Here is a 16,346-nt window from a genome sequence, read left to right on the forward strand (position 1 = left end):
ATATCTAGATTTGTCTTAAAATATTAAGCATGCAAAATTTGATCAAGGATTTAAACAGTGGGTAGCAAAAGGAAAACAGACAGTTTGTTTTGAAACTTTGATAAAAAAATGCAACTTGGGAATGCATGAATTTTATAGAAACCTATAACTAATGGACTATTTTATAGACACATTCATCTAAAAACCAAAAAGAAAATAGAATCAGATTCTTCCAGGGAGATAAATGATGTTATCCAGATCATAATTAAAGCATATCACGAAAGTAACATCAGAATAATTTCAGCATATATCAAGGTGAAATGGGAGAAAGAAATTAATATGGAAATTTCAGATGAAGATTGGCAAGATATGCGGAAGATACACCAAGAAAAAAAAAAAAGTAACTCTATAAAAAAGTATATAAATAAAGTAAAATAAAAGTAAAACTATGGTCCCAGCTGGCACCTGACCTACATATGACATTGGAACAACATTGGACAGACATTAAATTAAGGCTGGAATGTAAATTGGGTTGATGATATTTTAAATGTCCAATGATATTAGAATTTCACTTTATGTTGATTTTTGCAGGCGTTGATTTTTGTCTCCACACCTCATGACTAAATGCCAGTATTCTACATCAACATGATGTTGGCATCAGACATTTGTAAGATGTTGGATTTTGGTTACTTAACAACATAACTTTAAACCAACATAACATCAGTGTAATCTGTCATCAGTATTCTACGTCAGATTGAAACTGGCATTTGACATTAACCTGACATTAAAGTTTGTTACCCAATATCACAACCTGAATTCAACCAAATATCAATGTCTAACAATGCTGGTGGCCAGCTGTATGTTTTCCTAAATTTTTATATTCGAGTAAGGAAACCAAAAGACGCATTTACATTATTCTAACCCTGTTGTTCCCATGAATTTAATAGAAAGTGCTAAATGGACCTTTAAATCAATCATTTTAGTCTCTAACTATTTTTGTTTATGATGTTGATTATAAGTTAAAATAACTCCAAAAATTCCAGAAAAGGTGGTGGATATATCATCAGGGAATAAACAACAACCACTCACCAGAGAAAAAATAAATCTTACTTTTTTCACAGTAAGTGCCAGAATATCCAGGTGAACATGTGCAAGCTCCACTCACGTGGTCGCAGACGGCTCCATTCTGACACTGGCACTGCTGGGCACACGCCTGCCCAAAACTGCCATTCGTACACTCTAACAATGAACACGAGAGCAAAGCAGATCAGTGGTGATTTAGCAAAACATCTTAAATATTAAAATAATGTAGCTGGCTAAGAAATTCAGTCACAGTTCACATGGAATAGTCTTGTGTTATGTGATGTTTGGTACTAAATCTAGTTCATGGAGGTTTCACCCAGAACTGTAGGAGCTTTACATGAGCTATTCAAATCTCTCAGTATATTACAAGTTCCTGGAAAACATGTTGAAATGAATGTAATAAAACATATTATGACAAAAATAAAATATCCAGGAATTTTCTTTCAGGATTGTAAAATACCTTGTTGTATTTGTTATTGTAATGAGTGACAATCACCCCACGGTGGCAGTGTATAACAGACTATATCCTTGAAGCTTGCAATTAACTCACTTTTTTCACAGTGGTCTCCAGTGAAGCCAGCCTCACATGCACACTGACCAGTGACCGGATCACAGCCCAGAGAGATCTCTCTGCACTGGCATTTGCTGAGGCACCCTTTGCCCCAGTAACCAGATTCACATGCTGGAGGTCAGCAGATGTTGCAGTGAGAGCTATGTTTAATGTTGAGAAGTACTACAGTAAATAAACTGAATCTGCATTATAATTTTTTTCAGGATAATTGCACTTCTTACGTGTTGCACGGTCATGGCCTCTTTTGCCAGGAGGGGAGACGCAGCGTCCAGTCTGTGGGTCACAAGTAGTATCAGGGTGGCATGAACACAGGATTAAGCAGCCTGGTCCATGGAGACCTGCGGGACACTCTGCACACAACATGACATTCACACGGACATGCTTTAGCAAACAACTCTGTTTGTCTGGCATATGGTTAGTAGGAACTAATTTTTTTTTAAATTTGAAAGAGAATTTAGATCATATTAAAGCTGCAGTTGGTAACTTTTACTGACAATAACTTAAAAAAAATTGCTAAAACAGACACTACATTTACATAACAGTTAATGAGACAAATAATCTGTGGAAGAAAAAAAACATATTCCACTGCCTACTTTATCGCCTTGTCGCATTTACACAACGAGACAACAAATCAGGGCTGAGGAGTCTCTCACGCAGCTGTCAATCACTGCTCATGAAACTAGGCTGCACTGATCAAATATATATCAAGATGCTCTTACTGCATTGACTGCTTCTTGCCTCAAATGTTTTTAGAAACATATTTTAATGTACTGTTTCGCTGTAAAATGAGAAAGTTGGCTCGGCTGGTGCGTGGTGCTTGTCGGCTATGTCATAAACTTTCTCATTTTACAGTTTAACAGTACGCTAAAATATGTTTCTGAAAACATCTGAGGTGAGAAACAGGCATTGCCGTAACAGAATCCTGATTCATATTGATCAGTGTTGCCTAGTTCGCCAACTGCGTTAAATACCCCTCAGCTCTGATTGGTTGGTTTTGGTGTGCCATGGTCACCTCTTGCAAATGCCATTAGAGATAGTTTGGAGGTTTTTTTTTTTGGTTTTTTTTGTTTTGTTTTACAGATTATCTGTCTCAACTACTTCTTTCAGAATATAGTGACTGTTTAAGCAAATTTAATAAAAGTTATCAACAGTACCTTTAAACACTAAAATATGTAATTATATAAAAATATATAATATAGTAATATAAAAAATACATATACAGCAAATCATATCAAATGAATTGCTCAATATTAGTTCAGTCTATTGTTCAACTATTATTTAATTGCATTTATTTGAGACAAACAGTTTTGAATTAATGGTAAAGGCAATAAAATATACTATCATTAAAAATGTTTTGTTCCTTTTGATTTAAACTCACCATTTTGGCAGAGGTTCCCTGTGTAGCCTGGTTTGCAGACACACACACCAGTCTGCTTGTTGCAGGAGCCTTTGTTCTCACAGTTAGGACAAGGCGACTGGCACTTCAACCCCCAGAATCCATCAGGGCAGTCTGGGGAGCACCAAGTATCTTTCAGATTAAGTGAGCAGTAAGCCCCTTATGTTTGTTATTTCTCAGTTAAGTCCTAAAGCCACTTGCACTCAGATGTTTTGGGGATGAAAAAAGCATTAAATGAGAAGTAAGCTACAAAGAAAAGGAATTAGTTTTGAAAAGAGAGGTCCCGAAATAAACAAAGATCCTGGTGGTTCATTGAGCCATTGATCACACTGAGGTCAGTGAGTGCAAACAGGTCCTCAATGTTAATCATGTCATTTTCTACAGTCGGCTCCAACATAACTGGGCTAAAATTTCCTAAAACGAATACATAAATTCAACACAACATAGACAGCACACAAAATAAAGTACCTTCGTGACAGGAGTGGCCAGTTTTCCCAGCAGGACAGATGCACTGTCCAGTCACAGGATCACATGGAGCTCCTCCACAGTCACAGGTCAGACGACAGCTTTCGCCATAGGTCAATGACTGGCAGGCTTGCAACACACATCAGATTAAAACATTAAAAACAGCATCAACAGTCACAGCGTAACAAGAACACATAAAAACACAAGGCAAGATTGCACAACGTTGCAAAAAGAGAGCTGCAAAAGTGAAATTTTAGAAATACTCAATCATTTTCTGTTTATTTATTCAGCCCATGCCAATAGCCTCTGCAGTAGTAACTGAAGTAAATTACCCCTGTCATAACCTGGCTTGCAATCTAAGATAAATACATTCCAGAAAAATGGGGATTCCTTTTTTTATTATTTGGCTTTGACAAAACCAGCAAGCCTAGGCCTGGACTGTTCATTAGTGCTGACATACTGTAACTCTGCTCTGTTATCTTAGTCATGTTTTTACCAGAGGCTCCCGAACAATATTCAGTATCACAACACAGAGGATTGAGCTTTCCGTCAAGCGGCAGAGTATACAGCCAGAGGACACCCTGCTGTGGAGGAAGAATCATATTTTTGGTTGTACAGTTTGTAATAACAAGAACACCTGCACTGACCAGGTGAGCTCCAAAAAGAAAGCATTGTTTATTTCACCAACCATATCCACTTGATCCATCAAAGGCAGCAGGGAATGAATAGAGAAGGAATAAAAGAATAAAGAAAGATTGATAGGTGAATTGAAAAAGACTGACAAAGGTGAAGAAATTTTGAAAGTCATTCATTACAAATTATGTGGACATCAGAAAGGGCAGGAATTCGTATGAGCATTAAGTATGCAAACAGTAAACGTACATGTAGACACATGTCAGTGTGCAAGCCCACGCACTTCTCATACCCACACATTACTATAAAGGTTATGGCCACATGAGAGCGCTGTGGAGTCAAGCTCTCAGGTAGAGTGCATCATACATGAACAGCTCACTGTTGAACATATTTGAAAGGTAAAATGATTTTATGAATGCATGCCAGATGTTTGAAAGAAACTCTTAAACAAAAATTACAATATACTTCACTGTGCTCCTTACACTGACACCCCTTTTCACTTCTACCTTAAAGGGACAGTTCACCTCAACATTAAAAATACATTTTTTGCCTCTTACCTGTAATGCTACTTAATCAAACTAGACTGTTGTGATGTGACTGTTGACAAGTGTTGGAGGTATTGGCTGTAGAGATGTCTGCCTTCTCTCCAATATATTGGAACTAAAAGGCACTCAGCTTATAGTGCTCAAAGTGCCAAAAAAAAAAAGAAAATTTTGAAAAATCAACAGCAAAGTTCCTTTTCCAGAAATCATGACCCTGTTACTCAAGATAATCCACAGATCTTGTAGTGAGCAGTTTCATGTTGGAACTATTTTCTTTCTAGAGAACTACACCCACCAACCAGATCACAGAAGGAAGCCTGCAGCCAAAAAAGACGCCCTTAATGTTTACATCTCACAGTGTCATGAGCATGAGCTTCTCGTTCAGATACTTTTTTTCCTTCTGCAAGGTGACACAGTTGGAGGTTGTAGTAGAAATAATAAAGTTCCTATGAGAAACTGCTTACAGCAAGGTCTGTGGATTATTTTGAGTAACCAGGTCATGATTCCTAGAAAGAGGCATTGGTGGAGAGTTTCACAAAAAAAAAAAAAAAATGGGGGGGGCAATTTTAGCACCACAAGTTGAGTGCCATCTTGTTCCACTGCATTCAGACGAAAGCAGACGCTTCTATGGCCAATGTCTGCAACACTGCGACTCACACCAAAACAATCTAGTCTGATAATAAATAGAACTACAGATGAGGCAAAATATGTATATGGGATGAATTATCCCCTTAACACATCATAGTTTGATGCACTATGCCATTTTAAATGCATTAAAGCAGCTTTTTGTCTCACCCAGCTGACATTTATCTCCATGAAGTCCTGCAGGACATCGCGGGGTGCACTCTCCAGTCCGGGGGTCACATGACCCTCCCCCTGGACAGTCACATGGCTGCTCACAGCCTGCACCGAAGAAGCCATGCTCACATTCTACATTTAGACATAAACGCAGACAAACAAAGATTAACCTCAAAGCACATTTTAAAACATTAGGTAATGGTACGTAGAATAGTTCTTTCTATGCAGAAAAGGTGTTAAATTCTTGACCAGTGAGTAACTTGACTCTGTGATCACTCTAAGAGCAATTACAGCAACTTCTTAAACTACTTTTCCATTATATACAATTTACATAAAAATGGTATTGCAAAGTTTACTGCAACTATAGTCCTATTACTGGACCAGGAAACACACTCAGATCTGTATGATGTTTGAAGCTGTGAAATGCTCAACACTGCGTGGAAAAAATGTAACTCAACACGAATCTTCACCATTTCACCAATAGGATCTTAAGCTGCAGGCTGACGCTGGAGTTAAATAAATGAGTTGGATGTTTTGTGAAGTGCTTATACCTTTCTCACACTGTGGGCCGTGGTATGTAGCCTTACAGAAACAGCTCCCTGTTTTGGGGTCACAGCCAGTGGAATGTTCTTGAACACAGTCGCATTCCTTGGAACAGCCTGCACCGTGCGTCCACCTGGGACAGGCTGAGGGGCGCACGAGATCAGTTTGAAAACAGACAAAAAGCAAGAGTTAGGTCAACATACAGCGATGAAGTGTTTCAACACATATCTATGTTTGTATGATCAGGGATGGAATGTAACCAGGTACATTTACTCAAGTACTGTTAGTACAAATTCAAGGTACTTGTACTTACTTGAGTATCCCATTGTATTTAACTTTATACCTCTACCTCTCAGAGTCTAATACTTAACTTTTACTCCTAGTTTCAATGTTTTTTATTAGTTAGCTTTCAGATTACAATTTTTCACAAGTTTCCTGTCCAATAAAAAACATGTATCTCCACATTTGGTGATTTTGAATTTGAGCTTTTTTTTTTTGGATTAACTAAGTATGAAGTGTTCCCTTATGTGTTGAGAAACTTTCCTTCTTCTTAAGCCAAATAACTCCCTAAAACCCTTCTTGAATTAGCTGGAAAATGCATTGTCATGGAGCTGAAAACAAGGCTGTCTTTCATGAAAAGTTTTAGAGACACATAGTTTTCAAAAGACAGCAACACTACAAACACATGATGATCTTATAGAATGTGATGCATTTCTGTCAAATACTTTGTATTGTTGTGTATTAAACTACCCAACAGTATACAGAAGTTAAAATTAGCACAGCCATATGCATCTACAGCAAAAAAGTGCAACATCCACATTAAAACAGGTGTAATGTTATTCCAAAAACCTTATTTATATTAGTAACACATGGACAGGGAACATTTTACTACACAATGATTACTTTTACTTTTGATACTTTAAGTATGATTTTGATGAAAATACAGCCCGTTCTTACTCCAAACTCCTCAATTAGTGCTGCTTTGTCAGTGATGTCGCCATCAGACACCGACATTAGTCACCTTTGGCAGTGGTGTGGTATGCACCGGTTGTGTCAGTTGTAGGCGCAGTGGGGAATACCCCAATCAAATACCATTGCATTGTCAGTGGATGTCGGCATCAGACATGGCTGAATGTTAAGCTAAACCATGACGTTTTTACTAAACCTAACCACATGCTTTTGTTGCCAAAACCTAAGCAAATAAACATAAAACTAAGTGTGTAACTTATGTTGTAAGTGTACTTTAAAAAAGACTGCATTCATGTAAGGAAAGGAAACTGTACATTTCCTGTTAAAATGGGAGCGTTTCATGAAAAGACAGGGATGAGGCAGACAAGGAAAAATTAACAGATGGTCCCGGCACATTCAAAACAGATGCAGAAGGGTACCCAGTTCATAAAATTAGACATGAAGGTCCACTGACAGAGCTGAGCTACTTGACGAGTTGAGATGAGAAGTGTTGCATGCTTTTACTTCAATAAGGTTTTGAATGCAGGAATGTTACACACTGTATTTATACACTGTGGTATTATTACTTTCACTAAAGTGAAGGATCTGAATACTTCTTTTTCCACTGTGCTGGAACAAGCTACAGTGTGACTGCACTATTGCTTATGGTTAAGCAAAGAAAAACAAATTCTCATATTAACGTTTGTTTGATAAAGTGAAGGTGGTGTTAGTTCATTAAGAAAAGAATGTAGAAACGAAACTTTTACTGCTCTCAGATTACATTTTTGTATGAGCAGAACAAACACACCCAACCACCATGTTATCACAACATTCGACATTTGGAAGCTGAAGTCATGTGACCACTGCCTCCTACTTCACTTGATTTATAGAAGTTTTTAAAGAAATGGTGATGCATCATTCATCCTACTGTCTAACTACAAATGTATTGTGAGACCAAGCTGAGCATTTGAGCAAGCAATTTCCTGCAAGCTTTTCTGTGTTGCCTGTAGTTTACTGCAAACATTGTCATATTAACAGGAGCACTGAACAGAAGAACTAGGTTACGTAAGACTTTGAAAACTGAAGCCCTGCCACATCATCACTCAGAACAATCTGCATGAATATTGCCAAGATTCTCCCTACTCAGCAACAGAAAAGCTAAACTTCACTCCACCCTGTCCCTCTCGACATTGGCTTTATGTTAGATGCAGCTGCAGGCTCTGGTTACACCCTCTCCACCCTCTCTGTCCCGCTGCAGGATGGAGCAGACAGCTGTGAGAAACTGATAATATTCCTTGTGCACATTCTTCCATCATTCGGTTTGGTCTTAGAAGAGTGAGCAGCTTCCACACTGAGAAATTAAGAGCAAAGATGTCTTTCCGGAGGTTTAGGAGCAACCCTAAAACACTGGGGGATGTAAACATGGTGACAGAGGAGCTCAAGAATCTGTATTATAAGAGGTTGCTGCCTATAGAGAAATATTATTCTTTCCATCACTTTCATTCTCCGAGCTATGAGGACGCAGAGTTTGACAACAAACCAATGGTCTTGGTGATGGGACAATACTCAACAGGAAAGACAACTTTTATCAGGTAACTTTGTCGCTTCACGCTGTTTTAAACCTGTAGATTCGTGCATGTGTTTTTCTAAATGTAATGATGTTAATGGCTGTTTGGACTTCAGGTATCTGATAGAACAAGATTTTCCTGGTAGCAGAGTTGGGCCAGAGCCAACCACCGACTGCTTCACTGCCCTTATGCATGGAGAAGTGGAAGGAATCATCCCTGGCAATGCCCTCACAGTGGACCCGAAAAAGCCCTTTCGCCACCTTGACCCTTTTGGAAATGCCTTTCTGAACAGGTGACAGGAATCAACATAAGAAAAGGGAGAGAGGAAGAAAGAGAGAGGTGGAAGGGGAGGTGTTCCTATTTTGTTTTCTTTTACTTGGGGATAGTTGACGTTTTTTGTCAGTGTTTTGCCTTCATTTGCAAAAAAGCAATGCTTGTATGCATTGCAGTGTGAACCTTTTCCTATATCTATTTATATAGAGGATAGTAAGAAAAAGTACAGATTTTATTGATGCTTTATGTTTCTTTGCAGATTTCAGTGTGTTCAGATGCCAAACCAAGTCCTCGAGAGCATCAGCATTATTGACACACCGGGAATCTTAACTGCTGCTAAAAGAAAACTGAGTCGAGGTAAGAGAGAATGCCTTTCTAATTTCAGTTTTCAATGTCAGGAGGAATTTATGGGTCTTTACTTCCTTATATTCAGTTTCAGAGAGTTGGAAAGCATTGTTGCTGTCAGGAAGATTTAAATTTCTTGTAACAGAGAAGACATGGTAGAAGCATGAATATTTCAGCCCAACATAACTCAAACTCTTGAAGTCAGATGGACAGCAGATGAAAGTAATATGACCGAGTTGGGAGGGGACGAGCAGTAAGTAACTGAGCAGTCTTTGCTTTGTTTTATGAACACATTAATCTATGGGTGTAACTCAGATTGGCTTGCAACCCGTGAGGACCACTGGGATATGTCACATTTTCTTCTAGGTGTTGAGGCACTGAGGCTTGCCCCATTACATACAGCCTTAATGAAAACCCTGTGTTTTCGTTCCTTGTCCCCAGGCTACGACTTCCCAGCAGTGCTGCGCTGGTTCGCAGAGCGTGTGGATCGAATCATCCTGCTGTTTGATGCACATAAACTAGAGTTCTCTGATGAGCTCACTCGGGCCTTTGGGGCCCTGTGTGGCCATGAGGACAAGTTGCGTGTGGTTCTCAACAAGGCTGACAGGGTTGACTCGCAGCAGCTCATGAGAGTGTACGGTGCCCTCATGTGGTCTCTAGGGAAAGTGTTTCGAACCCCCGAGATCCTGCGGGTTTACATCGGATCATTCTGGTCAGAGCCCAGGCTGATGTGTGACCATTACCAGCTGATAGAGCTGGAGGAGGAGGATCTTTTGGCCGACATAAGGAACCTGCCGCGCAATGCTGCAGTACGCAAGCTGAATGACCTGGTGAAGAGGGCACGCTTAGTGAGGGTAAGAGATTTCATATGTTCAATAACAACCAATGATTCTATACAAATATGGACAATGCTTCTCCACTTCCTCTCACTTCACACAAATGAAACCAAATTATCCTGGATATGGCCCCTCCCATCTTGCACCAGTGACATCATTTGGAGCCAGAGTTTGCGCAGTAGTGATCTCAGTGGTAGTGATTCCAGCGATCTGACAAATTACGAGCGGCCCCATTGATCGAGGGGACACTAATTGGCGCACATAGCTGTTAAGTTTACATGTTGTGATCTATATTTTATGGCCTACAATTCTAACCCATCCTTTAAGGAAATGTTTTTTAAAGACGATGCACTGATAAAGTCTTTTCTTTTCTCCTCTTCTATTAGGCTCATGCCCACATTATCAGCTATCTGAAGCAAGAGATGCCAACAATTTTTTGCAAAGAAAGCAAGAAGCACAATCTGATTTATCAGCTTCCTGTGATTTTTACCAAAATTCAGCAACAGCATCGAGTCCCAGCCGGGGACTTCCCTGACTGCACCAAAATGCAGGTGAACAATACTTTTTAATTGCTTTCTAAAAGCCATATTTTTTGTATTCTTTACCTAAATGTACTGTATTCTTACGTGTGATTATGAACCTTTTCAGGAGAAACTCCTGGGTCAAGATTTCTCAAAGTTCAAGATGCTGAAACCAAGCCTGATGGCCTCCTTGGACAAACTCCTGACAACCGACGTAGCAAACCTGGTGCCGTTACTTCAACAACAAGAACTGAGGAAGAAATCCCTCCCTGGTGTGCTGGATGGTGAATTTTTGGGAACATTTAAGCGTGACCATTACAGGAGCGATCCTTTCAAGGAACTCAAAAGAGACGACGAGAGCAGTGAGGCAGATTTTGATGAGTGGGCCGTGGAAAAATACAAGCCAAAGTACGATGAGATTTTCTACAACCTCAGTCCGAACGACGGTAAACTGAGCGGCACCAAAGTCAAAGAGTGGATGACGACCACTCTTCTGCCAAACTCTGTGCTTGCTCATATCTGGAGGCTGTCTGATGTTGATGGGGATGGCATGCTGGACAATGAGGAGTTCGCTTTGGCAGTCCACCTTATTGAGGGAAAACTGGAGGGCCACTGGCTCCCCAGAGAGCTTCCGTCTCACCTGGTGCCACCGTCAAAACGGCTGAGTACAGCCAGCGAAGAAGAGTAAACATGAGGAGGCTCTCTGTACAATTTTTGTATATAATTTATGAAATATTAACTCAATGTGGTAGTACCAGTTTGATGTTTATAAAAACTAACAAAATGTACAGTGTGTATTCAAGAACTGGAAAAGATGTTCCTGTTTTTATTTTAATTATCATGATGCCAGGACCTGAAGATTATCATTGAGGGTTTTGGCCACTGCAAATATTTCAAAGTATATTCCACACTTCACATCTGCATTCAGCAAATTATCCATTGGAGAAAAAAAAAATACAGCAGTTATAGATGGAATATCTTGCATAATCCTAATGTATTTTTTCAATCAATGGTATTAAACTTGTAAAGATGACTAGCCCGTATTAATTAACTGTTTATAGTAGTATCATCACCAGTATCAGTAATATCACTCGGCAGAGCTGCACGATATGAGGTAATTATGCAATATGCAATAACGATGTTGAAAATCTGGATGTTATTGCTTGTGATAAATAAACAGATATTAAAGTGTACTCAGTTTCGCATTTCTACTGCTTTCAAATACAGCTAAAATACAACAAATTATTTTTTTGAATTAGAAAAATTAAAGGAAATTTTTGCACCAAACACAAAAGGTACATTTTAAAGTTCAGCTTTCTGCTAATTCTCTCTTTCACCCAACTCAAAATATCCCAATATCTTGCAATATTGTAGTCTTTTGTGATGTGTTTATTGTGCTGTTTGACATCGCAATGATAAAAAAACCAATATATTATGCAACCCTGGCACTGGGTATTGTGACGAGGTCAGGTTGGTACTCACGCAGGTGGCAGAAGCGGCCATATAGTCCAGGAGAGCACAGGCAGCCTCCATACAGACGATGACAATGTCCGTTGTTGGGACAGTTGCACTTTCTTCTGCAGTGCCTCCCGAAATAACCCCTTGGACAACCTGTAAATATGCATAAAGCCACTTCAGCATTGGGTGCCCACTTGAATGAAAGAAGCTCCACTGTGACAAGTGCAAAGGTTACAGGACCCCTTATAAGGAGTCACAGGATAAATTTAGTGGCCACAACATAACTGCCTATGTAAGGAATAAGAGCATTATGAAACACAAAATTGCTTCTGTCTTGAAATACTGAGGTATTATTTATTCAGACCACTGAAAATTATCAAACGAGACAACTTCGGATGATAAAATTACTACTCTATTGAGTTGTGCACACATAACATATGTACAAGCTATAACAGGGTCATAAGGACCTTCATTTTATCAAACTGCAGGCAAAAGTGGCCCAAATCTGATTTAACTGCTTATATGTGATTCATATGACTCAGATCTATTTTTAATTTTTTTTTTCATAACAGTCTGAACAACATAAACCACACAGAATCTGATCCTCTCAATTCTGTGTTTGGCCAATTTCATATGTGGCATTAAATTAGATAAAAATCTGCTTTTTGGCAATGCAACCTCAGCATTAACGCTCATATCAGAATTTATGCAACTTTTCAAATGCCACTGAGAGTCTTGTAGAGAGGTACTGACAGATGTCCTTAGAAGTAACTCTTGACATCCTGAAATTTTCAATGAAGTCTGTTCCAGTGAAGCCAATCACATCACAATCCTATCAGTCTGCATCCACACATACCTCCGTGCACAAGTAGTAGCCATTGCTCTACAGAAAGCTATAGTGAAATGTTGGCTTGCTTTTCCCTCATCCTCTTTATCATCTACTCACAACTTTGCTGGCCTCCACACATCAACTTACATTTAATAACACTACTAAACAAACATACTAATAAATCTGCCTTGTACCTTGTATATGAAACTGTAAATGCTGGCTTTAGTGGCCTCCATGTTTTGCATGTAATAGTTTGTAATAGTTCTTTTGCAGGTCAGATCAGTAAGTAGTAAGCAGTTCACACTGGAAGGTGATATTGACCACTTTTTTTTTTAAGTGTGAACAGCCAAACAAGAAATCAGATCTGAGCAATAAATGTTGATGTGAGCTCTTGGGAACTGTGAGCATAGCCTGGGAGCCTGGCTGTTGTATTCACACCTATGTGTCTTTAGAAGAATGTGTGTGTGTGTGTGTGTGTACAAACCATCCTCGCAGAGCTGGCCCTGTACCCCAGGGGGGCACAAACACTTCCCAGTCACAGGGTCACACAAACCTCCATTCTGACAACGGCACAGGCCGTTACAGGCCTGTCCATAGGTCCCCTGTGGACAAGCTGCAGAGAGAGAGAGGCGAGGGAGAAGAGGTAAACACAGGGAAAGAACATTGACACCTTAACAATCGCAGTATAAAGTAATGAATCAAACTGTAGGAGTACCTTGGACGCTAAAACAGACTCGTATATGAGAGAGAGTAAATGCAGCCAGACAAAGGGGTATGCAGTCAGTCAACACTTCCACCTTCCACCCTGTCATTCCCCATGGTGTGCGCGCCCTCCTGACACTCTTAATCTCTCTGGCCTTGTTAGCAATTACAACACGGACCAGCTGGCTGTTTAAGATGTGCTAAAGTGTTACAATCCATCAAGTGAAAGTCTGCTTGAATTTCATGTCACACTTTCTTTACAACAGTTTTATGTCACTCCGTGGGAAGATAATCCAGCTGAAAATAATCTATGGAGGTAACGGCATTCAGACACTACAAATACATCACAATGAATATAAAAATGAAGGAGCAGGAAGGGTAATAAGGCATGCTGAGGCATGTTGAGGCAACAGCTGTTTAAATAGCACAAAACACTTTAATTTCTCCACCAAAATATGAAAAGGTGACAAGTTGCCTTTGTGATATGATTCTCGTATATTTGCTTTTCTTTTTAGCCTGAGTTAAGTATTTCATCAGTGATTAGAAAGGCACTCAATTTTGCTAACAAAATAGTAAAAATTTACAGATAGAGGTCTATGTATGAACAGAGCGCTAGCGTAAAGCACACTGATTGGATAGATCCAAGTGAAAACCATTATTTTTTTAACTTTGTTGCCATGTTAAGTATGATCTGTCATTAAGAGTGATGAAGCTGGACAAGATAGAGAAGTCTATTTAAAGAACATGGGACTCCCGTGCCTCTCTCCTGGGTGCCAGCCGCTGCAGGGTAACCCACATTAATCAAGTAAATTAAAGTTCCAGCACACACCAGGATGCTCAGGTTGAAACTTATTTTACAATCATTTTACATTTATTTCATGATCCAAGCCTATTTAAAGCATTAATTTATGTTTATTTAAATTTTTGAGGTCGAACTCAGATGCGAATTGCACAAAAGGGTCTAAAGTACAACATAGTATATTGCCAGTGCGATGATGAATTTTGTTCATCTGGCACATTAAGGATCCTGTATCATGCTCATTTTTAGGTTAATACTTGTATTTGGGGTTTCTATTAGGACATGTTTACATGCTTTAAAGTTCAAAAACCCTTTTTTTCTCATAATGTCTGCCAGAATATACATGTATTCACCATTTGTCTCAAACACGTCTTCGCACCTGTTTCTTTACGCCCCCCCTCTGAAAACATGCAGCAAAGGGCCGCAGGCTGAAGTTAAACACACAGCTGCTGCGGAAAGAACAGAGCCTCTGTATATGAGGTGCCCGCTCTACCACCCCTAAATTTGTACAATAGTTCACTCTAGGCAACAAAGGGTCCAAACTTCTTTTGACCAATACAGCTATTTCCCCTCATGGACCACTATGTTTTTTGCCTGCTGCAAGAATTACTATCTTTGCCTCAGGCAGTAATATTGTTGATCTTCTTCATTTGAAATGCTACCCGTGTTCAGATCCATCACCTCCAGGGTGTGCATCTGAATACCACCAACTCAGGAGCATGTTTCTAAAGGTGACAGATTGCTTCTAATGGACTTGTCCCATGTGTCTCTCCTCTTATGATTACCAGCCTGACTCTGGTTCAGACCTCAGACAGCCATTAATCACGGAGCTGGATGGGAACAACGGGGCCTTGCTTTCTAACCCAGTAGTGGACATCCTTGGCCTCGGGCTGTGCTCTTGCTGTGGGCCCTGGCCCCGCTCCAGAGGCAGACAGATTGATTCCCCCGGTGCTCTTGTGTTCTGGAGCCCATAAACAACCCAGCCTCCCACACCGAGGAGCCGACAGGTTTTGATACATGGCCGTGGATCGATGCACGCAGGGAGCTATCTCATCTCTCTCTAAAATTAGACCACATTGCTGTAGGTAGTTCAAATAGACCTTTGGGGAAAAGCCAGGTTTTGTGTGTGTGTGTGTGTGTGTGTGTGTGCGTGTGTGTGCTGGACTGTTAACATGATCTACTTGTCATATATATGATCTGGACATAAAAAAATAACTTTAATTAATTTTAGGTTTCCCATCCATTAGCATGTCTTCACCAGAGAGTCATTCATTTTCTTTCGTTACACTTGACAAAATGAAATAATCAGGTGCCCAAACATTTAAAGAACGAGTTTGAAAATTTAGGAAATATTCACATTCTTAAACAAAGTTAGAGAAGGAGATTGATACCTCCCATGTGTACCACTCACATGGTAAATATGAGGCTACATTCAACAGCTAGTTATCTTAGCTTAGCATGCTGTATAAACTGCATGGTGAAGCAGACTGGCTCTGTTCAAAGGTAGCAAAATCTGCCCACCGGCACCTCTAAAGCTTATAGTTTAACAAGTTATATTTTGCTTGTTTGATCCATACAAAAACAAAAGTGCATGAACAACAACCTGAGCCTTCATCTTTGTAAGGTTGCCGGGCAATCAGTAGAGACAAAGGAGGTCCGGTCCAAAATATAGGTCCATATAACCACGTTTTGTGCAGATTCAACAAACAAAATAACATGTCAATTAGTGAGCTTTCAAGATGCTGCTCAGCAGATTTTGTGAATTAATGAAAAACAGTTTTGGTCTGTAAATATGAAGCTAAAAAAAGTTCTAAGACACAATGCACGGATGTATCTGTTGAATGTGCTATTGAGCATACATACTTTCATTGCAGATGATCCCGGTCCATCCAGCTGAACATTGACATCGGTCTTTGTTTTCACTACACACTCCGTTCACACAGTCTTCACAGCTCACACTGCAGTCATCCCCAAACGAGCCATCTAGACACACTGGAAAAAAAAAAACATGGATGACAGAAAATATGTTTTTCTTTTCATAACCTGGTCTGAAGATT

The 16,346-nt window shown here is 39.7% G+C and overlaps 2 protein-coding genes across 2 annotated transcripts in view; one reads left to right on the forward strand and one right to left on the reverse strand.

Annotated features, from left to right (window-relative positions):
* megf6 (multiple EGF like domains 6) overlaps positions 1 to 16,346 on the reverse strand; it is a 65,469-nt gene that overhangs the window by 17,472 nt on the left and 31,651 nt on the right. Inside the window, exons 14-23 of the mRNA XM_042486634.1 lie at positions 16,153 to 16,281; positions 13,273 to 13,401; positions 11,984 to 12,112; positions 6,019 to 6,153; positions 5,465 to 5,599; positions 3,498 to 3,623; positions 3,012 to 3,143; positions 1,855 to 1,983; positions 1,613 to 1,744; positions 1,090 to 1,218 (exon numbers count right to left, since the gene is read on the reverse strand). Of these exons, the coding sequence (XP_042342568.1) occupies positions 1,090 to 1,218; positions 1,613 to 1,744; positions 1,855 to 1,983; positions 3,012 to 3,143; positions 3,498 to 3,623; positions 5,465 to 5,599; positions 6,019 to 6,153; positions 11,984 to 12,112; positions 13,273 to 13,401; positions 16,153 to 16,281 (1,305 nt within the window). The remainder of the gene's footprint in view (positions 1 to 1,089; positions 1,219 to 1,612; positions 1,745 to 1,854; positions 1,984 to 3,011; positions 3,144 to 3,497; positions 3,624 to 5,464; positions 5,600 to 6,018; positions 6,154 to 11,983; positions 12,113 to 13,272; positions 13,402 to 16,152; positions 16,282 to 16,346) is intronic.
* On the forward strand, positions 8,213 to 11,405 carry LOC121943181 (EH domain-containing protein 2-like). The gene is made up of 6 exons (XM_042486635.1): positions 8,213 to 8,550; positions 8,642 to 8,818; positions 9,059 to 9,156; positions 9,586 to 9,998; positions 10,367 to 10,531; positions 10,629 to 11,405. Exons 1-6 carry the CDS (start codon positions 8,330 to 8,332, stop codon positions 11,187 to 11,189), a joined length of 1,635 nt encoding a protein of 544 aa, XP_042342569.1. The 5' UTR covers positions 8,213 to 8,329; the 3' UTR covers positions 11,190 to 11,405.

This window comes from Plectropomus leopardus, chromosome 5 (assembly GCF_008729295.1).
Source record: "Plectropomus leopardus isolate mb chromosome 5, YSFRI_Pleo_2.0, whole genome shotgun sequence".
Lineage (NCBI taxonomy): Eukaryota > Metazoa > Chordata > Actinopteri > Perciformes > Serranidae > Plectropomus > Plectropomus leopardus.

Coding starts and splice junctions, on each gene's coding strand:
- LOC121943181 (XM_042486635.1), top strand. CDS start 8,330: ATGTCTTTCCGGAGGTTTAGGAGCAACCCTAAAACACTGGGGGATGTA. Junction 9,157..9,585: donor TAAAAGAAAACTGAGTCGAG/GTAAGAGAGAAT, acceptor CCTTGTCCCCAG/GCTACGACTTCCCAGCAGTG. Junction 9,999..10,366: donor AGAGGGCACGCTTAGTGAGG/GTAAGAGATTTC, acceptor CTCTTCTATTAG/GCTCATGCCCACATTATCAG.